Here is a 27,302-nt window from a genome sequence, read left to right on the forward strand (position 1 = left end):
ATGTTCATGGAGATAAATCCTGACCAGCCGCCTATGCTCTTGGTCTTGAAGTCAAAGGTGTTCTTGGTGTTCAAGCTCATAGGGTTGGCCGATGAGGGGACATCTAAGCCGGTTATCATTGTTATGTCCAGGAGAGTGGGTGTCATCGGCCCTTGGTTGAACATGAAAGCGTTAAGGGTGTTGGACCAGAAGTAGGTTGCAGAGGCCATCAAGGGTTCATCCTTAGCCGAATTTGCTAAGGTAAGAGCAAAGGGCTTGGTCGATTCCTAACTCATTCCAGTGAGTCTGCTTACTAGCCGATACACGCTTGTACCATACGGGCCAACTTTTCTCAGGAGTGCTTTTCTCAAGAGAGGGCCAAGACTTAAAAGTGTTCTTCCAATGACTTAGATCTGGGCTAACTAATCTAAAAGGTATCCTATTGGTCTTGGCGCTAATAAACTCAGTAGGGTCAGGATTGCCGATCAGACCAAGGAAGTACTAATGCTCATGAGAAAGGCTGGGAATTGCTACCAGATTGGAAAGGTGCTACAGATGCAAAAAGAATAGAGAAGAAGAAAACAAGATGAGATAAAGGAAAACCAATCTACTATACAAGATTGAAGATCTAGCCGATGGGTACATACCTCTGCATACTCGGCCGATGGCGTGGCAGACAGGCTGGCGGAAGTCGACATTGTCGCGGACGGAAGATTGATCGGAAGGGGAGTCGCCTTGAGATCGCCATGCGCACTGAGGGGATCGCCGGAGAGAGAGAAGACAGAACTTGTTTCGGCGGTGAAAGCGGAAATAATGGTGTGAAGTTTCTCGGGGGTGATGGTTAGTATTTAAAGCACTGCGGTAACGGTCAGAAAAATGGCAATGAGCGATTTTCTTGGAGGAACAGATATGACAAATCCGAAACATTACCAAATATTCCGGACTTGGGGGGCATGTGTTAACAACCAAATTTGGTACCTGATTGCCTGATCTTACCTGATTTAACCACTTTATATCCTATATGCTTGATTGATATGTTAAATCCGCCCTTTATGTTAAGATCTTATTGCATTTAAGTATATTAAGCATCATGTTTGATATATTTTGCTCGCTTTAATATCTTAATATAGAGTGGTATCGGAGTATTAGCCGATACATGCTAAATCTATCTGATTGGCTATGCTATAAACGTTTATAATCTTCTTGTTAATATATATTTCGGTCTAAGTGGTTTATACTGTCTCGGCATGGCGACCGATCTATCCCAATCACTTGATTCAAATATAAATCGATAGAAGTATTATATTTTGTTAATATCTACAGCCGATCGAGTAGATTTAGTTCTTTCTTGCTTATTTATGACTGTCGATCAATGCAAAGATGAGATTGGCTCAAAGATAAATGATACGTCATCGACGACTGGCCGATCGGCTATCATTTATGGATTTAACTATTATTTTCCTATTTTTGTTTCTTGTTGATTGCAGGATCAAATCAATTGGCATGCTCACGAACTTAAAGGCAAGATTTTTGGACTTGCACTGGAGTTAAGCAGATCTCCTAGGCCTTATGTTTTTCACATCAACAGACGGTAGACAACAATTTATTCCGTAAAGCCCATTTCACGGTTCTGCAACAATCTTCATTGGTGGCTCCTTACATCGAGGAGCACTTGGCTCTAGTTCGCGCCAGAAACATCGGTAACTCCGATGCATAGATTACACGGCATCACATTGATACATTCCCCACGTGGCTGCGACAACATCTCATGGGTAACGAGACGATTAACCAACAACTGGTCTTCCTGGCGAGGGGACCATCTGGCTCGATAGCGACATTCCAAGGATATGAGATCAATGGGTACACATTCTACACGAGAGCGCAAGACATAAAGAGCACGAACCAGAACAGTGTTGTTCGTATCGATGCCATGGGACACGATGGTACAACTGGCACGTATTACAGTGCTATCGAGGACATATGGGAACTTAACTATGGACCTCTCAAGGTCCCTCTGTTCCGGGGCCAATGGGTTAGGCTGACTGATGGAGGCGTAACGATCGATGACAGTGGGATGACAACGATTGACCTTAACAAGGTTGGATACTCAGACGAACTTTTTGTCCTTGCCAATGATGTAACGCAAGTTTTTTACGTGAAGGACATGTCTAGCAAAGTCCACGTGGTTCTCCCAGGCAAAAGAAAAATCGTCGGAGTCGAGGACAAGAATGACGAGGATTATGATCAGTTTGATGGGCAACCCCCTTTCACGGTGACGGTTGACCCTAGCATCCTCCTATCAAACGAAGACACCCTTTCTTCACGCAGCGATCACAAGGAAGGACCAGTAGTGAGGAGAAAGTACGTGCGGTCAACCGTCACCGGCGATGTATTGCCGTAATTGTTGTGTACACGATGTAAACTGTTTTGGATGTATTGAATATCCATATAAATCAATTGTTGTATGGCATATGTTAATTATGTATGATTATTAGAATTTTTAACAAATTTAAATCATGCATATGCTAATTATATATGATAATTAGAATTTTTAACAAATTAAAATCATGCATCTGCTAGTTATATATGATTATTAGAATTTTTAACAATTTTAAATCATGCATATGCTAATTATATATGATAATTAGAATTTTTAACAAATTTAAATCATGCATATGCTAGTTATATATGATTATTAGAATTTTTAACAATTTTAAATCATGCATGTGGTATTTACATATGATAATTAGAATTTTTAAAAGTTTTAAATCATGCATATGCTTATTATATATGATTATTAGAATTTTTAACAATTTTAAATCATGCATGTGGTATTTACATATTATAATTAGAATGTTTAATAATTTTAAATCATGCATATGCTAATTATATATGATTATTAGAATTTTTAACAATTTTAAATCATATGCTAATTATATATTATCCACTTAATATATTTTAAAGGTTTTATCATTAAATTTGTGACTTTAAATCAATTTAATGAATTATTTACTCTTTTAGATAACCTATATGTAATGAGATTAAATATGCACTGTTATTACCTTTAGTCCCGGTTCTTAACCCTAACCGGTTTAAAAAAGAATTTGGAAATAGCGGGAAAAGGGCTTTAGTCCCGGTTGGTGGCTACAACCGGCACTAAAGATATCTTTAGTCCCGGTTGGTGATCGCGGACTATATATATGCCCAAGCACTCGTCTTCTCCACCAACACTTAGAAGTTTTCTCTCCGATCTAGAGCTCTCCTTCGCGCCGCCACTGCAGCTAGGATATCCCTCGCTCGCGCCGCCGTCGTCTCGCTGTCGTCGTCGTCGTCGCCGCCGACGCCGCCGCCGACGCCACCGACGAATCTCGGGGGTGAGGCTCTCTCTCGATCTCTCTCTCTCTTTCTCTCTCTCTCTCCAAACCGCCTCGTCGTCGTCGTCGTCATCGCCACCATCGACGCCCACGCCGCCGCCGCCACCGCCGCGCCACGCCAATGCCATCGCGTCACGCCGCCGCCGCCGCCGCCGCCGCCACTGCCGACGGCCACGCTGCCGCGCCACGCCACCGCCGCTGCGCGATGATGCCACCGCCGCCGCGCCGCCACCGTTGCCGCCACGCCGCCACCGCCGCCGCCGTGCCGCGCCGCGCCGCCGCGCCACGCCACCGCCGAAGCCGCCACTGGCTTTGCCCAAGCGGTCGCGGACGAACGTGAACGAAACGAGAATGGACGCGAACGAACGTGAACAAAACGAGAACGAACGCAAACGAAACGTGAACGAACGGGAACGAACGTGAACGAACGTGAACGAACAGGAACGAACGTGAACGAAACGCGAATGAACGCGAACGAACGCGAACGACACGTGAACGAAACGGGAACGAACACGAACGACATGCGAACGAACGCGAATGATATGTGAATGAAACGTGAATGAACGCCGAATGAACGTTAACGAAACGTGAACGAACGGGAACGAACATGAACGAACGCGACCGAACGGGAACGAAACCATGAACCTAAACTTCTACTCCCCTCCGACCTAGTTTAATCTATCATGCACTAATCAAAATATGTTCCTTTGCATTTAGACTAATACATGTTTTTTGCATGTTGCAGAAAAGACGTCGTCGTCGTCTCTCAAGACTAAGAGGTAGCTAGCCCTCGGAGGAATTTGCGCAGGCAAGTGATGTAATATATGATTACTAGAGTTGGCATATGATTATTAGAGATTTAATATGATTGTTAGAGTTAGCATATATGATTATTAGAGCTAGAATATGATTATTTAGAGTTACCATATGAGATTATTATAGTTTTAATATATGATTATTAGAGTTTTAATATATGATTACTAGAGTTAGCATATGATTAGTAGAGATTTAATATGATTGTTAGAGTTAGCATATGATTATTAGAGTTTTCATTTATGATTATTAGAGCTAGAATATGATTATTTAGAGTTATCATATGAGATTATTATAGTTTTAATATAAGATTATTAGAGTTTTAATATATGATTACTAGAGTTAGGATATGATTACTACAGATTTAATATTATATATGAAAATATTTCTTATATGAACAGATGGCTGATCGCGATGACGAACAGATACTATACGATACAATCACAGAGGGAAGCAGCCAGTACTAGAACGAAGAAGAGGGGAATGAGGATCCGATCTTTTTCCTTCATGTCTACTCAAATTTTATAATTCCAACTACAAGAAAAAAAGTTAACCTCTTGGACAAAAAATCTCACTTTACAAGAAATAATAATCGATATTATGCCATTTTTGAAATATTTCCTTTCTTGGTGAGCTTTATCTATCTTTTATCAATAATCATTTTCTCCATGTTCATGTGCATGACGAGCTTGAACAATAGCGCAAAACACAAAGGCCCCTTCGAATAACAGGAATGGAAAAACGGAGTAATAGAAAAAAAACATAGAATTCTAATATGAATGCAAGTGTAAAATAGATGAATAAAAAACACATGAATGATTGTTTGATTGAACAATAGGAAAAACACAATAATTGGATGAGATGATTCAAAGAATTTTTTTTGCGAACTTTCATCCTAAAGCTCTATAGGATTACTCATCCCATAGCAGTTTGAAAGGATAATATAGGATCCAATCCCTTGTTTCAAATGACTATAGGAATTTTTTCACAGGATTATAATCTTACAATTTTTTTAATATTTTTCCTACAAACCAAGGGGTTCCCTGAGGAGGCGGTGCACTGTGCCTTCGACCTTCTTGACTTCACGTTGCTTGGGTTCGATCGGTGGCGGCGCATCACCGATGGTGGCCACAGCCCACAACGCACCAGGACGGAGGAAGAGAACAAGCCTGGGTATTCTGGTCAACCGCAAAAAAAAAAGATAAAATTTATTTTGTTTTGAGAAGAAATTGTTAGAATAGGTGTCGAATATACTAGTCCTATTTGGTTACAGTTGGACTTAGAGTTGTAATAGGTGTTAGGGGGTGGAGTTAGAGTCGGACTCTGTAACCCGACATCTCTCTTAAATAGAGAGGGGGGCACCACAATGTAACCATGGCGACTACAATGTAGCGTAGACACGCAGGGAGATGATGGCGGCGTGGCCATGAACTCGTAGCGGCTAGGTGCTATATTGGTTGGGGAGGAGCGCCCATAATCAGAGCCCCAGGGACGTAGGCTTCGGCTGAACCTCGTTAACAAATATCGTGTGTTCCTGTGTCATCATCTGGCATGTCTTGGGTGGTCAATGATTGAGGTGGTCAATGATTGAAGCGATCGGGAAGGTTAGTCGTCATTCCGCTATATCGACTAACTTTTATAACAAGTGGTATCAGAGCCCAAGGTTTGGAACCCGGAATAATTTCCATGGGTCATATGGTCGGGAGGCTAGATAACAAGTCTTCGGGGTCACATGGGTTAATGTGACGGCGGAGATTGTTAGGCCCGAGGCCCAAGTAACAAGTCTTCGGGGTCACATGGGTTGATGTGACGGGGGAGATTGTTAGGCCCGATGTATGACGGGGGAGATTGTTGGGTTTAGTCCCACATTGAAAATTGACGGTGGGGGAGCACGACTTAAAAGTAGGGGCGGTCCTCACCCATCAGACTAATCTTTTGGGTTGTGTAGGATCAGTATCTAAAGTTGTGGCTCCGGTTGCGCCTGTGGTGGAGCAGGCCGGCCGGCATTGAGCTAGCGAGCTTGTTAACTACTCCCGCGCTTTTAACTGTGAGCGAGTCTACCGCATCCTTCTCGTACGTCGGCTTCCTGAGCTGTGGAAACCGACAGACCAATCTTGCTGCGGCACTGCTACAGTGCAGTAGACAATGACCACTTGACATTTGCGAGCTGTGGATGTGGTTTACCGCGTCCATCTTCTGTTTCCATACACCGATTGATTGTGCTATTCTCAACTGGGCCTACAAATGTCTTCTCTAGGCGTCATGCTTTTGGTACATATATAGGAGTATCGGCTTTGTTTGGGTTGCTCTACAAATGTGCTGAGGTTATAGCTTGTGGTTCCTGCAGGATCGCTAATTACCTAAGTTAATCAGTATGATGGCCGCCGACGGGCGACGGCAGCGCTGTCCAGGAGCACCGGATACAGGTATCGGAGTCGGGACAAGCTGATCATAAGGCGGTCGCCGCGGCGCCGGAGAAGTGGCTGAACTACTTCGTCCGCTTGCTCGCGGTGATCGAAAGCGTGGGCAACGCCTTCGGCACGGTGGCCTTCACCGGGGCCATCGTCGTCCTGCTGGGTGGCTATCCGTCCGTTCTCAAGAGCGATTTTCGTTATGCGACTGCGATATTTTTCCTAGAAGCCACGAGGTATGTATACATGCAACGTCTCCTGGTCTTGGCATGTTTGGCTGACAAGAATTTGGATAGATGGAATTCCATTTCTATAATACATTGATAATCTTCTGCAATTAGCGTTTTTTTTCCTGTTTGGATGCCACCTGACTTTGCAAGCTTGCACTAGATAGAGAAGCACTCCAACCTAGCAATCATATCAACGGCCTCATCGTTTCGCTTATTCGGTAAATAAGTCAAACAACATATTTGCAAATGAAAAATAATTTGTGAATAAAATTTTTATATACATGTTCTTAACGATCTAAAAGACTAAAAAATAAACTTTAATAAAAAACCTCAAAATCAACTTTAAATTTAAGATTAAAAATTTAAATTTCAGCTGATAAGCATGAGCATAAGCGAAAAGAATAAGCGAAAAGATAAGGTTGCAAAGCTGTTCAATAAGATTTCAAGCGTTTCAAACTTTTAGTGTGAAACTAACTTTTGATAATCAAATAATTGGCTCCTATGCGCCTTTTTGTTTTTATGGTATGGTACCTTCTACTACCATGTGTAGTAGTGTAGTAAATTTTAAATCTAACTATATATTTTCATAAGTATATAAAATATTTTATTTGAAACTTTAGTAAAATATATTTACCAATTCATCTATTTTAATATGGTATATGATACACGAATTTATTGTAATGTTATATATATTATTTCTAATTTTACCCCTATATAATTTCTACTACACTGCTACCGGGTGTAGTACAATAAAATCAAATCCATTGAATCCGAAGCGATTAAAGGCTCATAATCATTTGAGGGTACCTTAAAATTCTGTCTTTAAGGCCCTCATTAGATCCCACCTCAAAATTTTACACTCTGCCACATCGAATGTTTGAACACCTGCATGAAGTATTAAATATAGGCTAAAAATAACTAATTGCACAGATTGCGACTAATTTGCGAGACGACTCTTTTAAGCCTAATTGCTCCATGATTTGACAATGTGATGCTACAGTAAACATTTGCTAATGACGGATATAATATCTGATGTGACACGCCCAAACTTTACAATATCTAAACACCCCCTCAATTCCCTTCTGTTTAATGATTAAACAATATGACTACTTTCAGGATATTCACCCGCAACAATAGGCTGGATTATCAACTGTTCTTCCGGACGAGAGGTGCCTTTAGACCACTGGGCTGGAACGGGCTGATGGTAATCGTGTGCTTCTCCATTTCTATGGTGTCTACGGTTGTTTGGGAAGTACGCCGGCCACGTATAGTGATTGAAATTATGGTAGTATTGTTTGCTGCTGGCCAGTTTCTATGTGCTGAAGTTCTAGGACTGCGCCTACGCATCAACAGTCGGCTACGCCGTCAGATATCGCTGTGGAGCCCAGTGGTTGCACTCTTTATTACTTGCTTTCTGTGTTTACAGAGAGCACAGGAGCTCACAGCTGGCCATGTGGATATTGTACGGTTTGCTCCTTGTGGTTGTGCTCCTAGTGACTATTAGCAGGCTGCAGTTCCCAATTATAATCAACCGAGTACAGGGTGATTTGGGTCGCAAATACATATTTTGGCGCCCATTTATCCTATGCTCGTGCATGCTCGCTGCAATTGTGATGCCGATGTTCATGATTGAGAAAATATATCGATATGCGATAATGTTTGTCGACATAGAAGCCTTGGCCATTGTGTCATTCGGCAACTTACAGATTCCAGCAGCAATCGCGCGTGTCGAGCTCGCAGGGTTGCGCCTTAATCCAAAGGGCTACGACGGCCAAGGTGGCACCCCACATCTTGTCCCATCTCTAAAAATCTTCTATGGAATGGTGATTAGCCAGGGAATACTTTACATTGTAGCCGGCATACTGGAGGTCTTCTCGTTCATCCCTCGGAGAGCCCTCATCCGAAATGGTGGATTTACATGTCAGTGGAGAGTAGAATCTGTCAATCTGTACTACGCATACGCCTACGACAAATACATGGAAGGAGGTTTGTTTGCATCAAAGAGGATCAGCCTCAGCAACTTTGCCATTGATTCTCTAAATTCGGACCTGTCCAAGAATCAGCTGTATGGGATACGGATGATGCATATATTTCTGCAGAGAGATCTGACCAGGGCAAGGCTACTGGAGAAACTCACCAGTTCAACATAGACGATGGCCAGGTTAATCAGCATGTTGGACTGGAGTAGTAGAAACCATTGTACAGCTATCAGGTTATATGCTGCCAAGGTCACTGCCAAGCTTGCAAAGAACCTCCGAGTTGTAACCGTCCCTGGAACATTGCAGCTTGTATCTACGCTCCTGGATGCTAATGGAAAGCCGAAAAGAGGACACCCACTCCTAGTAGCAGATGATGATCAAGATCATTTTATTGATATATTAGATAGACAAGATAAAAAACATGATATAGCTGGTGACCAAGAGCCGACTGAGGACATCGATAACCTGTTGGAAGCACCAACCCGATCAATGCACATCAACGACCAAAGATACATACCTAGAATTTGGCAGAGGATACTGGAGTACTGGTCGATTCCCAAGGAGCAGCCATTGATAGACGATGATCTCCTCCCTGCACTAGGCATGTCAATCATATATAGCCTTGTTGAATGTGATCAAAATAACTGCGTGGAAATCGACAAAGTAACTGACCTGATCCCCAAAATCATTGGATTCACAAGTTTTAGAAGTGCAATGGTAAATTCTGAAGCACAACAGAAGGTTCTCTTAAAGTCATCACTAAAGGTGCTTCAGAGAATCACAAGCATTGAAGGGGAAATTGGCATAACACTGCGGTACAAGATATCAAAACATCCCTTCTTATTGAGAAACCTTGCAGAGATCTTGGAAGACAGTAGCAGCAACAACCAAGAACTGAGGAGGCTCGTGGCAGGAATCCTCAGAAACCTTGCAATTGACAGAGACACAAGGCAGGAGATTGGACAAATGAAAATGCTCATTACCAGGCTGATGAAGGCATTCCTCGATTCTAACGGATCATTTAGTTCAGATGTTGATTGCTTGCTGCCAAAGGTCGCTGGGCAAGCACTAGTAATGCTGTCATCAGAAAATTCGCATAACTGCTTCGTTATGTTGAAGGAACTAGATTTCGTTAATAAACTAAAAAATATGATCCTAATCCATGATGATAAATACATATATGTTGCAGCAAGTCTGTTGCGTAATATGTGCCTGCACGCTCAACATGAGCTCACAGAATCAGACCTAAAGGAACTATCTCACACCTTATGAGAGGTGAGCCCTGCTAATACAAACTACGAGTGCAACATAGATGTGTATAGCATGCCATATCATTTTTACATTCTCTGTCTATTAATTTTTGTCATTTTTGGTAAAAAGAAGGGGGGATTTATTTACCAATGAACTATATAAGTATAACTATAGTTTGTACAGCTATATTTATCATGCTACATGACATTGCTGGTTCCACTACAGGTGTTGGAAAGAATAATAGACGCTGAAGGGGCAGAACTAGAAATCCTCATTGGCCTTAGTTCACAGATATGCAAACTCATTCCTGAAGAATTTGCCCAAGAGCTAGAGCACGGGCAGATTAAGCGGAGATTCATTAAGAGGCTAGTGGACGCACTGAATGCAAACATGAAACAAAATGCTCATTGCCCTGGGATCAGGAGGGTGATACTTGAGCAATCCATATACATGATGGAGTGCAATTCTCGCAATGCCAAGTGTTTCAATGAATTCCGGATGATGGATTCAGTGTCGATGGTCGAAGAGACACCCTCAAGGGCTGAGAAGTACATGTTTTTCTTGGGTGACATGGGCTTCATGGAATGCAAGACAGCTCTCTCTGCTCTCGTGGACAGAGCAAAAGAACTGATCAGTCGCCAGTGGCTGCATGACATCAACAGTGCCAACTGAAGAAAGTTGTAAGATGATTTTGCACTTCAGTCAAACGATCATGTCATCATGTATATTGTTAGTACAGGGTAAAAAAGTTATTGTGCATATGACCTTTCTAGAAAGAACATAGATTTTCCTTCGAGATGAGAAAGGCTATTTGTATCTGTGCCTCATTAGTCATTAGTCCTGCACTGTAATCTAGGAGTATTTGCTACTGCCAATTATCATTTGTTGGAGTGGACAATGCTTAATTGATTAAAGATGCTTAAGGTGATTGCAATTCCTACACAATGTATTAGTGTGTTCTAGTCTTGGCATCGATTATTTTCAAAAAAAAAATGTTGTTTATTCGACTCCTGAAAATTGGGTTTCCTGCGCTGGTAATTAGCCCCATTCAACACAAGATAGTACTCTGTAGTGTTAGCATTGCTTTGGGATCACCTAGGTTAGATCTAGTCGGGTAGAACACTTTGGATAGACGAACAACAATAGATGGATTAACAAAGAGGGAGTGAGAGGGTTTAGGGATGTGACCGGTCGATGTTGAGGAGGAAGTGCGGCCGGCCATCATCGTTGTCGTCGTGGGCTTGATGTGGACGGCGGCGACGGTGTGCTTGACGGCGACGGTGGTCGTAGCAGTGGGAGTCATGGTCGACGATGAGGCGTGGCGTGGCGGTGGGGCGTTCCCGTCACTGGTTGCGCCCCCTCTCAATCGGATTAGGGTTTGTGGGGGTGGAGTTGGCGGCGGCGACGAACTTCGTGTCTTGTGCCGCTCCGCCTCCACCCCTCTTTATATGGCGCAGGGTGACGGGGGCCCACCAGCCAATGGACTGGGCGCCCCCGATCAGGGCGCGGGTCAAGGCCCCCTTGAGCCCAACATTCTCCCCCTTGATCTCACTATTTCTTTTAGCCTTTTTCTATTCCATCACAGATTTGCATATAGAGCATGTTTCATTGTCACGGTTAATCACCGATGGATTCGACAACCACTATACATATCTCTATTCAGAAACAGATACTTTAACTTTTGGGCCCTATAGTCTAGGATTCATAAGGCTTCCCTTAAACCCATGCATGCTACATGTTCCTTGAACACGTTGGGAGGTAGGCCTTTCATGAGCGGATCCGCGAGCATCCTTTCTGTTCTAATGTGCTCGAGACTGATTGTTTGATCCCGGACTTTGTCTTTCACAACATAGTACTTTATGTCAATGTGTTTGGCAGCACCACTTGACTGATTGTTGTGAGAGTACATTACTGTGGGTTCGCTATCGCAGTATAACTTTAGTGGTTTCTCAATACTGTCAACCACCTTTAAAACCGGGTATGAATTTCTTTAGCCAGTTCACCTGCCCCGTTGCCTCATAGCATGCTATAAACTCGGCATACATAGTAGACCTTGCAGTGATAGTCTGTTTTGAGCTTTTCCATGAAATAGCTCCTCCTGCCAGGGTGAACACATATTCCGATGTTGACTTTGTATTATCTTTTGCAAAGTCAGAATCAGAATACCCCACTATCTGGAGCGATTCTGATTTTCTGTAAGACAGCATGAGGCCTTTTGTTCCTTGCAAATAACGCAAGACTTTCTATACCAATTTCCAGTGCTCTGGGCCTGGATTACTCTGAAATCTGCCAAGTAACCCGGTAACAAATGCCAAGTCAGGTCGTGTGTACATTTGCGCGTCCTGTTGGCTTCCTACAGCTGACGCATATGGCTTTGTTTTTCATTTCATTGAGCTCATACTGATTTTTAGGACATTGCGATGCCCCATACTTTTCGCCTTTGACTATAGGAGCAGGTGTAGCACTGCATCTGTACATGTTGAATTTCTTCAACACATTTTCTATATATGCCTTTTGAGAAAGTCCTAATGCATACTTTGTTCTATCTCGGTGAATCTCTATGCCCAAAACATATGAAGCCTCACCGAGATCTTTCATGTCAAAGTTTGAGGACAAGAATTTCTTTGTTTCCTGCAGTAGACTGACATCACTACTAGCCAGTAGAATGTCATCCACATATAGAATTAGGAAAATGAATCTCCCGTTCTTAAACTTTGAATAAATACAGTTGTCCTCGATATTCTCTTGAAACCCAAATTTCTTTATTGTCCCATCAAACTTCAAGTACCACTGTCTCAAAGCTTATTCTAATCCATAAATGGATCTCTTTAGACGGCATCCCATATTTTCATTTCCTTTCATGACGAAACCTTTTGGTTGTGCCATGTATACTTTTTCCTCCAAATCTCCATTTAGAAATGTCGTTTTTACATCCATCTGATGTAATTCTAAATCATAATGTGCCACCAGTGCGATTATAATCCCGAAGGAAACTTTACAAGAGACTGGAGAAAATGTCTCATTGTAATCAATCCCTTCTCTTTTGCGTGAAGCCTTTTGCCACAAGTCACGTTTTAAACTTTTCTATATTCCCTCTAGAGTCATATTTGGTTTTGTAGACCCATTTACAGCCTACTGTTTTGGCTCCTTTAGGAATTTTTTCTAAATCCCAGACAACATTTAATTTCATTGATTTAATTTCATCTTTCATGGCTTCCAACCATTCAGATGAGCGGGCGCTTCTTATGGCCTCTTCATATGAGGTGGGATCATCCTGCATATGCGACTCTTCTATATTATAAACTTCATAGTCATCATGGATAGCCGATCTTCTGACTCTTTCAGACCTTCTAGGGGCCTCCTGTTTTGGCACATTATTTGTTTGAGGCTATTGTAGCTCCTCCTCTGGTGTGGCAATAATTTCTATTGAATCCTGTAGAACAGGTTCCTCACTTTCTTTCATTGTTGCCACAGGAGAGATAACAATAGGTGTTGGTACCGCAACGTCATGCATTGCAAGCACAACATCAGCAGGTAGAGAGAAGAAGGCTCTTGAATCGACTGAGCGGGCTTAGACACCCGCCTCTCGTCAAGATCAATTTCTCGAATTACCGAGCTCCCCCTAATCATTTCGTCTTCCAAGAAGACGGCATGTCCCGTTTCTACAAACTTTGTACAACTGTTTGGACAGTAGAAACGATGACCCTTTGATCTTTCAGAATAGCCAATAAAATGACAGCTTACTGTTTTGGGATCCAATTTCCCAAGATTTGGGTTAAATACTTTGGCCTCTGTAGGACTCCCCCACACACGGAGGATCCATAGCTCATACGGTGTTTTGGGCGCTGATGCATTCTATGCATTGTATGTATTGTTCTAAAACTGAGAACTCCAATGGAGGAAGAATTACATTCTTAACCAGTCTCTCAATTCTCCCCCTCGAAATATGGCCTAAACGACAGTGCCATAATTTCGATGAGACATCAGGAGTTCGCTTTCTTTTCTTGTTTTCTTTTGTCAACGAGGACACAACATTCACATTCTCAAAAAGAGATAACAAATAAAGCTAATCTTGCAACACAGCAAGACCAATACATGCATTATTATACCATAGTTCACATTTGCCATTTCCAAAATGACAATCATATCCATCAAAATCCAATTTGGATACACTTATTTCTTTGCAAAGAAGGGACATAAAAAACATCTCGAAGTAAAAGTGTGAAGCCATTCGCGAGCTCTAGGCAAAGATCTCTAATAGCTTCAACTTTTGCTTCAACTCCATTGGCAACTCTAATGGATCTTTCGCTTCTTTGCATAGTCCTCATCGAACGCACATGAATAGTTGCTCCAGAATCAATCCACCATGTGGATCTAGAATAATCAATCATAATGAGATTCATTTACAAATGTAATAATGTTCTCACCTTTCTTTGCCATGATCACTGTCACGAAGTCAGGACGATCTTTCTTGGAATGTCTTGTCTTCTTGCAGTGGAGACACTGATCCTGTCTCAACTGTAAACTGTTGTTGCTGAGGCAGATGCTGAGGCTGTTTTGCTTTTGAGGAGGGTGACCTGTGGCTCTTTTCCTTGTTATCTTTAACAAGGTTAATTGAGCCACCAATGGTCTCTTTGATTCTTTCCTCCTCTTGCACACAATTAGAGATGAGCTCTTCAATATTCCATTTCTCTGGACTTATTTTGTAGTTGACAACAAGGTTGACAAAGTGCTTTGGCAATGAGGTCATAACCAGATGGACCAGAAAGTCATCTGAGATGCCCAAATCTTTTTGCTTCAACTTGGAAGCCATGTTGCTCATCCTAAGAATGTGGTCTTTTACACCACCTGTATGGTACCTTTCTGTCACAAGCTGCTTTATCAGTTGTGTCGCATAAAACTTTGAAGAACCAGCAAACTGGCTCTTTATACTTTCGAGGTACTTAGAGACGGTGTCATACTCTGGGATTAAGCCCAATATGGTTGGCTCAATCGTGTTCTTTACCGCAGCCAAACATTCCTTGTTGGCTAAGGTCCATTTCATATGCTCAATGTCATACGACATGATGAGGGAAGCATTTTCCCTCTCTCTCTTTTGCCATTCAGCATCTGACTCTTTTTCACCTCTGAAAAGTTCAGCAGGTTCTATAGGACATGAGGTAGTCAACACCCAGTCCACCTCTCCCAAGATAAAAGTAAGGTCGAGTTCTCTTTTCCATTCTTCGTAGTTATCTCCTTTCAGGGTCGGAATATCTTTAATGTAACTCATCAAGGAGTAGTCACCTGAGATAATCATGTATTGTAAGAACAAAATCAACATTAAAAATATTATGTATTAAGTCTACATCACCGTTGGGCAGAAAATAGACATAACACATAAAGCCATAACTATAACATTGCAATCATCAACGTGGGTCAGAAAATTACAATATCATAGCACATAATTAATGTTCCTAAAATTAAATTCTCCCGTTGGTTCGAAATTTAATTTTAGAAACACTAATTTTCATCAATTTCATCTATTTGCAGCGGAAGATCTATATTAAAATCCATAAGAACAGTAACAAAACTATGTTATTTACTCTTTGTAAAAATTCTCCCGTTGGTTCAAATTTAAACAGAGGAAAAACATGTAAAAACAATTCAAAATTCTATTGTAATTTGCATGAAAATATACAAAATACATGTTCAGAAGCATTTCTCACATTTATCTATTCTCTAAACAATTTTCACAATTTACAAATTGCTTAGAAATAAAAACAATCATTAAACATATTGAAAATGATTCTGAATAGGGACATTTATTAAACTTCTTTTCCTTCGCCGAGGGACCTAAAATGGACTTTTCTGGCCTTTGCCGGTCGGCCCACGGTCGCCTTTAGGCGCTTGCGGCCATGCCCCCTCCCCCAGGCCGCAACCTAGGCCTGGGCCAGGAAAGCCGCCCCCCGCGCGCGCCCTCTTGGGCTGTTTTCGGCCCGGCCGCCGCCGGCCGTCCGATCGCTAGGGTTTCGATCGGACGACCGCGCGGAGAGATCGGGCAAAACGAAACCTGACCCCCAGTCGCCTGCGCCAAAAACCCTAGCTTCTTCTCTTCTCTCTCATGCGGCCGCCGAAACCCTAGCACAGCGGCGGCGGCGGCACAGCCCTGGCGGCGGCTTACCGCGCGGCGGCGGCACGGCGACACGGCAGCGCCGTCGCACTCCCCCTCGCCGGTGCGCGCACTCACTCAAGGGTGAGTGCGCTACCGTCGAGCGGCTGTGCCGCGGCGCCCCCTCCTTTTCTCTTCGCTTTCTCTCTCGGGCGGGCTCGGCCGCGCCGAGCGGTGTCGTCGACGCCTCTTTTCTCTTCTCCCCCATCGCGCCACCAGCCCCACCGAGTGAGAGAGAGTAGCGGCGACGAAGGAGATGGCAGCGCCGCCGCGGGCCCCCTCGCCGGTGCGCGCATGCACCCGCGGGTGCGCGCGCAGCCATCGAGGGGCTCCTTGGCGGTGCCTCTTTGCCCCTCCCCCCTCCGTTGCTGGCGTCAACGACGGCCGGCGACGAGGTAAGATTAGGGTTAGGGTTTCTCTTTTCAATCCGTTGGACCGTTTGCTTTTCTTTCTTTTGCTTTTCTCTTTGGATTTCCATCCCCAAAAACAAGATCCAAACGCTAGGGTTGCTCTGATACCATTTGTTAGCATTGCTTTGGGATCACCTAGGTTAGATCTAGTCGGGTAGAACACTTTGGATAGACGAACAACAATAGATGGATTAACAAAGAGGGAGTGAGAGGGTTTAGGGATGTGACCGGTCGATGTTGAGTAGGAGGAAGTGCGGCCGGCCATCGTCGTTGTCGTCGCGGGCTTGACGTGGACGGCGGCGACGGTGTGCTTGACGGCGACGGTGGTCGTAGCAGTGGGAGTCGTGGTCGACGATGAGGCGTGGCGCGGCGGTGGGGCGTTCCCGTCACTGGCTGCGCCCCCTCTCGATCGGATTAGGGATTGTGGGGTGGAGTTGGCGGCGGTGACGAACTTCGTGTCTTGTGCCGCTCTGCCTCCACCCCTCTTTATATGGCGCAGGGTGATGGGGGCCCACCAGCCATTGGGCTGGGCGCCCCCGATCAGGGCACGGGTCAAGGCCCCCTTGAGCTGTTGGGCTCAAGGGGAGGGAGATCTATCTAACATGTAGCAGCCCAGAACTCACCTACTATGGCTGAGAAATTCAGACCATGACAATGCGCAACTTATGGGTTCAGTGTTTCTATCTCTCGTTTTGTGCACCGAGCAAAAACTTTACTCCTAATTAATGGGTGCTCAACTGTTATATAATAAGTCATGCGCCCATGTCAATGCATTATGCGTGCCATGGCCCATGGTGCCTGAAATTTTGTTGAGCACAGGGTTCTCAAATTCACGCCCCTCGTGTCGAGACCAAAGCTGCGGTGCATTGGGTTTCTGCAACTCACCTTGCAATTAACCAGTAATAAACTAGTAATCGATTCCCTAAGCAGAATAGTCGATTCCAGAATAACCATGATTCTCTCCCCTTTTTTAGTGCGACTACAACCATGACTAGGACTAGAACTGGATTGGGAGGGATGCAAGCAGGGTGGGCAAGCGGGCTTTTTTTGCCCGCTTATCCCACTTCTAGGTCATTTATTCTTCTAAATTTTGAACTACCATGCAAAAAATACACTAGCAAGCGGATTTTTATACGGGTAGCGGGACTACCCACTTGCATCCCTAGATCGAGTTAGCAAAGCAACGAAAACAAGGGTTTCCTTGCCAAGCAAAGAGGATCCAAGAAGGATTCGGAGGGCGATAAGGGGGGAGAGAGCACCCGTAGAGGAATGGCCTGGATGGGATTCTCCCTCGCCTCGTCGGTTGCTCTTGGTCCGGTCGTAGAGCCTCGCCTGCCGTCAAGCCGGCACCCTAGCACTTAGCTGATCGCCTCGCCGCCATCGCCTGTCACCTCGCGATTACTCGGTCGAGTTGACTAGTCGAGGGCACCCCTCAGTTTTCTCGGATCATGCGAAGTGAAGTTAGGAGATCTCGGGAAGTAGATGGGCTGATATGTAATTGGGGCGGTTGGTTTATTTCTGAACGGAAACAGAAATATGTACTTTCTCTGTCTCAAAATATTACTACTACCTAGTATCTTCTGTTCTTAGGTATTGCTATCCAAAATATTAAAAACTTAGCGATAAAAAAATCATGTTGTTACCTAAAAATTCTATCTTAGATAGCAATATTTTGAGATAGAGGTGGTAGCTGGTGTGGAGGAGCCGAGGAGGTAGTTAAGAGTTTCCTTCGCTGGCTCGAGCTACTCTCCGCCAAACAGCCGGATCAGCTGTTTCGCATAGCCTTCGGATGTTACCGGCTCCCGGCCGCTCCGGCACGTGCCAAGCCAAACACTCCGAGTCCACGACATTCGCCCTCTGACCAGTGACGAAGCTACATGTAATCTGTATAGTCAGCTAACCCCATAGGTTTTTGCAAAATAGATAAAAAAAATTGATATTTGTGTTGTAACAATAGAAAAACTAAAAAAATTTATAGCTTTGACCCCGCAGGTTTTTGCTGCTGGCTTCCTCATGCATCAGGCTGTGACCTTGCCAGTTGGCACCCATCGGTCGGGCTAGGGCTGTCAACGAGCCGAGCTCGAGCGAGCTTGCCTACCTAGGCTCGAGCTTGTGTGACACAGGCTCGAGCCAAGCTCGAATCGAGCCTAGTCCTCCTTCGAGCTTTTAAGCAGGCTTAGCTCGAGCTCGGTTAGGCTCGCGAGCTCGATCAAGTATAAGACAATGTATATTTTGATGGCAAAATTTTGCAAAAAAAATAATTTTAATTAACAATATTGAAGGAAAAAAAATGAGAATCTAAGATTAATATATGATGCCAAAATACAATTTTCACATGAATATATACTAATTTATCCTCGAGCTACTAACTTATCATATAAAAAGATAAATATTTCACACACAGTTAGGCTCGTGAGAAGCTCGAGCTCGGCTCGACAAAGCTCGCGAGCTTGCAGCTAGGCTCGGGTTCGGCTCGTTAAGATCTCGAGCTGAGCTCGAATCGAGTCTGAGACGAGCCGAGCTCAAGCAACTCGCGAGCCTCGTGCTTTTTTGACAGCCCTACGTCAGGCCTCCCACAGGGCCGACATCACGTCAGGTCCATGTCGCGCTCCTCGTGTTGCTGAGTTTCCCGGCCCAACTGCCAAACCCGTGTGTCGCGATGAACGCACGTTCAACTCACGTCCTACCTCCAAGCATTCCATCCCGAGTTCGGATGCCTCCGACAGACAAGCTGTGTTTAGATCCAGGGGTGAAAAGTTTTGACATGTCACATCGGATATACGGACATATATTTGAAGTATTAAACGTAGATTAATAACAAAACAAATTATAGATTCCGTCTATAAACTGCGAGATGAATTTATTAAGCCAAATTAATCCGTCATTAGCAAATATTTACTGTAACACCACATTATCAAATCATGGAGCAATTAGGTTTAAAAGATTCGTCTCTCAATTCACACGTAATCTGTATAATTAGTTATTTTTTCGTTTATATTTAATACTCTATGCATATGTCCAAACATTCGATATGACAGGGTGAAAAATTTTACCGGGGGATGTAAACAGGGCCAAGAATTCCTGTCTTTTCGGAGACATTGCCTGATTGACTATGACACATGTGAGTCGTGATGTGCCGGTGACAACCTGGCCAAAAACAACAATAAGGGGAATGAGAAAGAAGGTGAAACCACATCTGCACCTGATAAAAATAACAGGGGAGATGAGGTCATGTCACCCACATCTACCCAATTGATCTCACTAATGTGCCAATAAGCCAATTATTAATTAGAAACTTCGCACTCGTGTCGATTGTAGCTGAATTGACCAGCTTCGTAGAGTCAATGTTGCAGCTTTGAATTTTTTGTCAGGCCGGCAATGGAGCACCGCCCAGGTTTTTCTTTTTCTTTGGACTTCCCAGTGCCCACCATTGTTTAAAATTTTGGAACACAGATTGAGTTGCATCACCGCGGTGCCCAAGGTCTCTTGTTGAAGCGCGTGGTCCGGAAATGGGGGACATTGCCGGCGAAGAGCATCGAGTCCAGATAGCAGCCAGAGCCAGCTCCGACCGGCAAGACAAGGTCGCGGCGCCGGAAAAATGGGTGAATTGCTTCGTTCGCGTGGTGACACTGATGGAGAGGACGAGCAATGCACTTGGCACGCTGGCTTTCACCTGGGCTACCGTTGTCCTGCTAGGTGGCTACCCTGTGGTGCTCGACTCGCATGGCGATTTTTGGTTCGCGACAGCCATCGTATTCCTAGAAGCCGCAAGGTATATACAGCTACTTATGTACTGCCCATCTACACCTGTTTTTGATTTTTTGTTCTGCAGTCTAAGTTTTCACTTTTCTTAGATTACACAGGATGTTCAGTCGCAACAATAGATTTGATTACCAATTGTTCTTCCGGACAAGAGGTGCTTTCAGTTTCAGATCACTTGGCGGGAACGGACTGATCGCGATCGTATACTTTTCTGCTGCTAAGGTGGCCATTGTTGTTCGGGAGGTGCAGGACGGGGCATTTATATTGATTATAATCATGGTATTAGTAGTAATACTACTTACGGTTGGCCCATTAGTATCTCGAGGAGCTCGAAGACCACGCACCTGTAGTCTGCTGCTCCGTGTGATATCGCGATGGAGCCCCGTGGTTGCAATCCTATTGATGGGTTCCTCCATATTCCATATGTACAGAGACAGTTTTGTCATGTGGATAGTGTACATAGTGCTCCTTGCGGTTGTGCTCTTGGTGACAGTCAGCAGGCTGCGGTTCTCAATTATTGTCAACCAAGTGCGTCCTGCTTTGGGCAGTAAACACGTATTTTGGCGTCGGTTTATTCTTAACTCGTGCATGCTTGCTGCGATAGTGATGATGCTTTTCATGGTTGATCCAGTCCTTCAACTGTTCAACACGTGATGATCTTGCTCGATTTATGTGGTTTTGCCATACTGTCATCTGGCAACTTGCAGATTCCTGCAGCCATCGTGCGCGAAGAGCTCGCGAGGATGCGCCTTACGCGACATGACTACATCGGTGTTGGTGAGAAGACAAATCTTGGCCAATCTCTTACCATCCTCTACAGCATGGTGCTTGGCCAAGGCATACTTTACATCGTTGCCGGCACGCTGGAGGTCTTCTCGTTCATCCCACTAAGATCCCTCGTTCGCCGTGCTGGATTTATAGGTCAGTGGGGAGTTGAATCTGTCAATCTGTACTACGAATATGCCTTCGACAAATACATGGAAGGAGGTGTGTTTGCTCCAAAGAGGATCAACCTCCGCAACTTTGCGATAGATTCTATAAACTCTGACTTGTCCAAGAATCAACTGTACGGGATCCAGATGATGCACACTTTTCTGCAAAGAGATCCGACAAGAGCAAAACTCCTGGAGAAACTCACCCCTTCAATGCAGACGAAGGCCAGGTTGATCAACATGTTGGACTGGACTGATGGAAACCAACATACAACTATTAGATTATATGCTGCGAAGGTCATGGCCGAGTTCGCAAAGAGCCTCCGAGTTGTAACTGTCCCTGGGGCAATGCAGCTTGTATCAACGCTTCTGGATACCGAGGGAAGACCAAAAAGAGGACACCCACTTCTAAATGCAGATGATGATCAAGATCCTTTTGTTGATACAACAGAAGAAAGACTAGATGCAGTTGGTGATCAAGAGCAAAGACAAGAATTAGTTGCGGACACTGACAACTAGCTGGAAACGCCAACCCAATCAGCACACAGCAACGACCAAGTATCCATACTCAGAAGTTGGCAGAGGATATCAGAATATTGGTCAATTCCCAAGGAGCAGCCGCTGACAAAAGATGATCTTCTCCCAGCATTGGGCATGTCAATTGTCTACAGTCTTGCTAGTTGTGATCAAAATAACTGTGTGGAAATAGACAAAGTAACTGACCTGATCCTCAAAATCATAGGATTCACAAGCTTCAGAAGTGCAATGGTGAATTCCGTAGCACAACAGAAGGTTCTCGTAAAGTCATCACTGAGGGTGCTGCAGAGGCTCACAAGCATTGAAGGGGAAATTGGCATAGCATTGCGGTACAAGATATCAAAACATCCCTTCCTGTTGGGAAACCTTGCGGAGATCTTGGGAGACAACACTAGCATGCAAGAATTAAGGAAGCTCGTCGCAGGAATCCTCAGAAACCTTGCCATTGACCGAGACACAAGGCAGGAGATTGGGCAAATGCAGGTGCTCATTACCAGGCTGATGAAGGCGTCCCTCAATTCTGATGGACCATCTAGTACAGATGGCGATTGCTTGCTTCCGAAGGTTGTTGGGCAAGCATTGGCAATGCTGGCATCAGAAAATGTGCATAACTGCTTGGTTATGTTGAAGGAACCAGAATTCATTAATAAACTAAAAAATATGATCCTAATCCATGATGGGAAATGTATATATGTGGCTGCGAGCCTGTTGCGTAATCTGTACCTGCATGCTCAAGCTCAACCCGACCTCACATAATCAAACCAAAATGACCTATCTGATGCCTTTCAAAAGGTGAGCCCTGCTAATCCATACTTCAAGTGTAATATTAGATATGTATAGTATGTTGTATCATTTGTACATTTGTTGTCTATTAATGTTTGTCAAGACATAATTATTTTATAATCAAAATGGACATTTATTTACCACTAAATTGTATAAGTATAATTATAGTTTACAACTATGTTCATCATGCTACATGACATTGCTGGTTCCACTACACAGGTCTTGGAAACAATAACGGATGTTGAAGGGCCAGAATTAGAAATCCTCATTGGTCTTAGTTCACAGATATGCAAAGTCAAACCTGAAGAATTTGTGCAAGAGCTAGAGCACGGACAGATTAAGCGAAGATTCGTGAAGAAGCTAGTGGATGCACTGAATGCGAATATGAAACCAAGTGTTGATTACCCTGGGATCCGGAGGATGATACTTGAGCAAACCATATATATGATGGAGAGCAGTTCTTGCTATGCCAATTGTTTCAATGAATTTCAGATGATGAATGCACTGCTGATGGTAGAAGAGACGCCCTCAAGGGTTGAGAACTACATGATTTTCTTGGGTGATACAGGCTTCATGGAATGCAACACACCTCTCTCTGCTCTCGTGGACAGAGCAAAACAATTGATTGGACATTAGTGGCTGCAAGGCATCAGCAGCGACAAATAAATAAATTGTAAGAGATGAATTCCCATTGACAGTTGCAGTGAATTATTGAACTGTTATTGCAGTTGAAATGCCATGAATTTATAATTTACGCATGTTGTGGCGATGACATAAGGAACAGAGAAAAAAAATGGTGGCATTAGAATCAGAATACCATTCATATTGTTACTTGTTTTTTTTTTGCCGGAATGACCGAAGGAGGTCATTCAATGCAATTAAGATAGGAAGAAAATATTACAAGAAAAGTTTTACATCGACAGCTGGCTGTCGAGGAAGGATGTGCACCAGAGCACACGCCCCGAACCATGTGCCAACCGTCCAAACACACGCTACAGAGAGGGAAGCCAAGCACCGAACCGGCCATCGCTATGCGAGACCGATCGCCACTAGGCCAACAACACCACTATGACATGAAGACTCTAAAACGACGCCCTCACGAGGGTCGCGACGCCGAAAGACGCCGTCGTCATCCGTCCAAAAACTGGACAAGGTTTTCACCCAGAGTTCCTTGCCGAGGGAGGAGGGGTATCTCAACAATGCCCTCAGGATGGTTACCATGCCTGAAGGCGTAGTCACCGTTGGCCTAAAGAAATTAGGCTAAGCTTTCGCTCGGAACCCCTTAACGCCGTGGTCCATCGCCCAATCCGAATCCACCATCTAAACATCGGCGGCACATGGCTTCCACCACACCCGACCGATGCCCCTCCGCGATCAGCTTCCAGTACTGCCAACGACAAGACTGCCACCACACCGCACCGACGCCCCACCGTCGGCCGACTTCATCGAACCACCATCCCTGAGAGCTGGCCTAGGACCCCTCCATGCCACCACCCGCCGGCCTCCTCGCCAGATCTGGCCGAAGGAGAACCTGGGACTGGGTGGCATTGCTTCGGCATCCTGAGCTTCCCCCGCTGACAAGTGACAACCTGCCGTCTCAATCCAACCTAGAAATTCCCTACAAAGAAGGGGGGAGCTCCAGAAAGGGCGAGGGTGCCGACCAGCAACGAAGAAGACGACCCACGGCCGCCAGCTCCCTTTGCACTACCATCTGAGCCTGCGCCGATGCCGGAAACGCTGCCGCTCCGGCTTCGGAGTCCCCCCACGGTCGCCGCGTCTTGGGCTGCCACTAGGCGGCCAAGCCGAGCGGCCGTCGCCGAGCCGCCGCTGCCGCACCTCCGCACTGACCTCCGTGCTGCACTTCGGCCACCGCGCCGACGCAGGCTCTACTCCGGCCGATGCGTTGACATCGTGCCACCGACACAGCCGGTGCGCCGCCACCACTGGCCGCCGCGCCACCAGCCACCACATGGGCGCAGGCGACACTCCGGCTGCCGCGTCACCGAAGTAGCCGGCGCGCTGACAGCCCGAGCCGCCGCCACGCCGGAGCCAGACCGACGCCCAGCCACCGCGTCGCCGCAGTGGTCCTGCCGCGGTCGCCACGCTGTCGCTCAAGCTCGCGCCGTCACCGCACCGACCAGATTCGGGGGTGGGAGGGCCGGATCTACCGCCTCCACACGATGCCCTGCCATCTTCGCCTCCAGCCGCTGAGGTTGACGCTGTCGGCTTTGCCCCAACCTCCTCGCGCCAAGGAGGGTGCCGCCGAGTTCAACTGGCCTCGCCGCCGCCTTCCCAGCTCGCCGGCGGCACGCCGGCAAGCTCCGGCGGCGGCAAGGTGGAGGAGAGGGCCGGGATGCGGCATGCGGCGGCGCGGGCGGCTAGGGTTTCGCCTCCCGAGCCGCCCACCCGTGTTACTTGTTAGCACGGGGTAAAAAACTGGAATGTGCATATGGCTTTAGAAAGAAACATGATTTTCGTTCGAGATGAGCAAACGTTATTTGTAATTTTACCTCATTAGTACTATTTGTCGGCTTTTCTACTGATGATTTGTCCAAATATCATCTCTTAAGAGTGACCAATGCATAATAATTGGTTAGATATAGGTGTTTAAGGTGATTGCAGTTCCTATGCCAAGTTCTAGTGCGTCCCGCTTTTGGCATCAAATTTTTTGGTAAAATCTTTGGGTTATTTTTTATACCTGGAAATTATTTGCTATCAATTAATGTGAACTCAACTGAACATCCATGAAATATACAAATCATGCGCCCATGTCAACCGTGCATGCCATGACATCTGACTCTAGTTTAGTACAGGGCCACTAAAGTCATGTACATGGCCCTATTGAGACCAAAACTATGCTGTACTGGAGCTTTCTACTAACTCAGCATTGCGATTGACCTAGTAGTAAACTAGCAACCCAAGAGCACTCCCAAGATTCCAAATCCCTAAGCAGAGCAGTCAATTTCAGTATAACCATCACTCTGTTCTTTCTGTAGGACTAAGAGTGTAAACATCAGTTACCTTGCCAAGAGGAGAGGGGGCACGGAGGAAGAGATGAGGCAAAAGGGTGATCGGATCGGGACCTGTTTGAGGAATGGCCTGGAGGGGATTCGCCGGCTCGCCCTCGCCACGTATGTCGGCTGCTCGTCTCCACCGAAGATCCTTGCCTGCCGCCCCCGCCTGGTGCCGTCGCGCCTAGCTGGTCGCCTTGTCGGCTGCTTTGGTTGCCCGCCGGAGATCGTCGCCCAGCCAGCACCGTCGCGCCTAGCAGCCTGGCAGGTTGCCGGCCGCCTCGCGTTAGTCGATCGAGGCAGCCAGGCCATTGCCGGATCGTGCGTCTGTCGGTGGGATGGACAATGAGGGCTGCTAGAGAACGGTATACCGTTCAACGGTATATCCATTAACTCTCCCCTAGACGAGATGCGTGTGTATCCTAGACACACTATAGGACGTGCCCCCTAGACACACTATAGGGTCTAGTAGCTTGCCTGCCGGCTGGTATGGAGTTGTGCTATGTGTCAATCGCTAGCTAGCTACGGAGTAGAAGCTATGCCTATGCGTCAGTATGGGACAGTGTTCCCTGGCTGTAGTCTGCACTAAATTACTCTTGTATAATGAGTTTGCTTATGGTAAAATAGTTGTTCCGTTATTTTTATTATTAAATAATTTAGATTTTTAAGCCAACCATGCACAATTATTAGTTGGCTAATTGGGCCAACTAATGATTGCTCATTTAATTTAGTTGGATCATATTAGACGAATTGTCAATATTATATCTAGTACCCATAGGTAGGTACCATATGTACCGGAGCAAAGCTGATATCACAGGTACCAGGTAGGTACCTGGTACCACTGGTACCTGGTATCTGGTACCCATGATACCTGATAGCCTGGACGAGGAGGAGAAGAGAGAGGATAAGGCAGCCGCGTGGTGGAGCATGGAGGCAAGACGACGGTAGCACGGCACCTGGACCACACCTTCGAGAAAACTCGCATCGGCGCACTTCGTAATGTAGTTGTTGGTGATGATACCTTCTATGCTCGGGCGATGATACTTGTAGGCACTTATGATGATATATGTCTAGTTAAAAGGGATGATAGTGATGATCCGTATCAATGTATAGTTATATATACATGTACTAGTGTACATATCCATATGACTGATTTGACTGCTGCATAGGCCTCACGATCATGCATGCATGACTGGTTCACCAGCTATCACCTGCACACATGGACCCCACCCATGTAAGCCTACTTCTACCATGCAGTAGGCAAGAGGAGTTAATTGCTCCTTGGGCCAACCATTATGCACGCATGCACATAGTCACCAGCTATCAACCTATCACCTGGCCCTACTGACGCATATGTAAAAGACGCGCATGAGTCTATATACTTTCATGAGAGAGCTGATGGGGGTGAGATGGTAACGGTTCGGGCACATTAAGTTTGTCCCACCGTCGCACCACCACAGGATGCTGTTAGGTAGTTTTTGTGATGGATAATAGATATAGATGGGCTAAATCGGTTTTTTTTTCCGTAGAAAAGAAATATACTCCATATTTGGGCCGGTTGAAATTTGGGAATGCAAAGTAACGGATGAAGACTCCAACATTTCAAACGGACATACTTGATCATTTTTATATAAAACTACTTACGTATTTTATATTAGGATCATGAGATTTTTTTAAGGACT

At 45.1% G+C, this 27,302-nt stretch overlaps 1 protein-coding gene and 2 pseudogenes across 1 annotated transcript; 2 read left to right on the top strand and 1 right to left on the bottom strand.

Annotated features, from left to right (window-relative positions):
* On the top strand, positions 1 to 10,709 carry LOC127780328 (uncharacterized; annotated as a pseudogene).
* Positions 9,964 to 26,033, bottom strand: LOC127779526 (uncharacterized). The gene is made up of 3 exons (XM_052306328.1): positions 25,693 to 26,033; positions 19,649 to 19,742; positions 9,964 to 15,320 (listed from the first exon to the last, which is right to left on the bottom strand). Exons 1-3 carry the CDS (start codon positions 26,008 to 26,010, stop codon positions 14,494 to 14,496), a joined length of 1,239 nt encoding a protein of 412 aa, XP_052162288.1. The 5' UTR covers positions 26,011 to 26,033; the 3' UTR covers positions 9,964 to 14,493.
* On the top strand, positions 19,368 to 23,392 carry LOC127779525 (uncharacterized; annotated as a pseudogene).
* Positions 26,034 to 27,302: the final 1,269 nt, after the last annotated feature.

Source organism: Oryza glaberrima, chromosome 7 (assembly GCF_000147395.1).
Source record: "Oryza glaberrima chromosome 7, OglaRS2, whole genome shotgun sequence".
NCBI classification, from domain to species: Eukaryota; Viridiplantae; Streptophyta; class Magnoliopsida; order Poales; family Poaceae; genus Oryza; species Oryza glaberrima.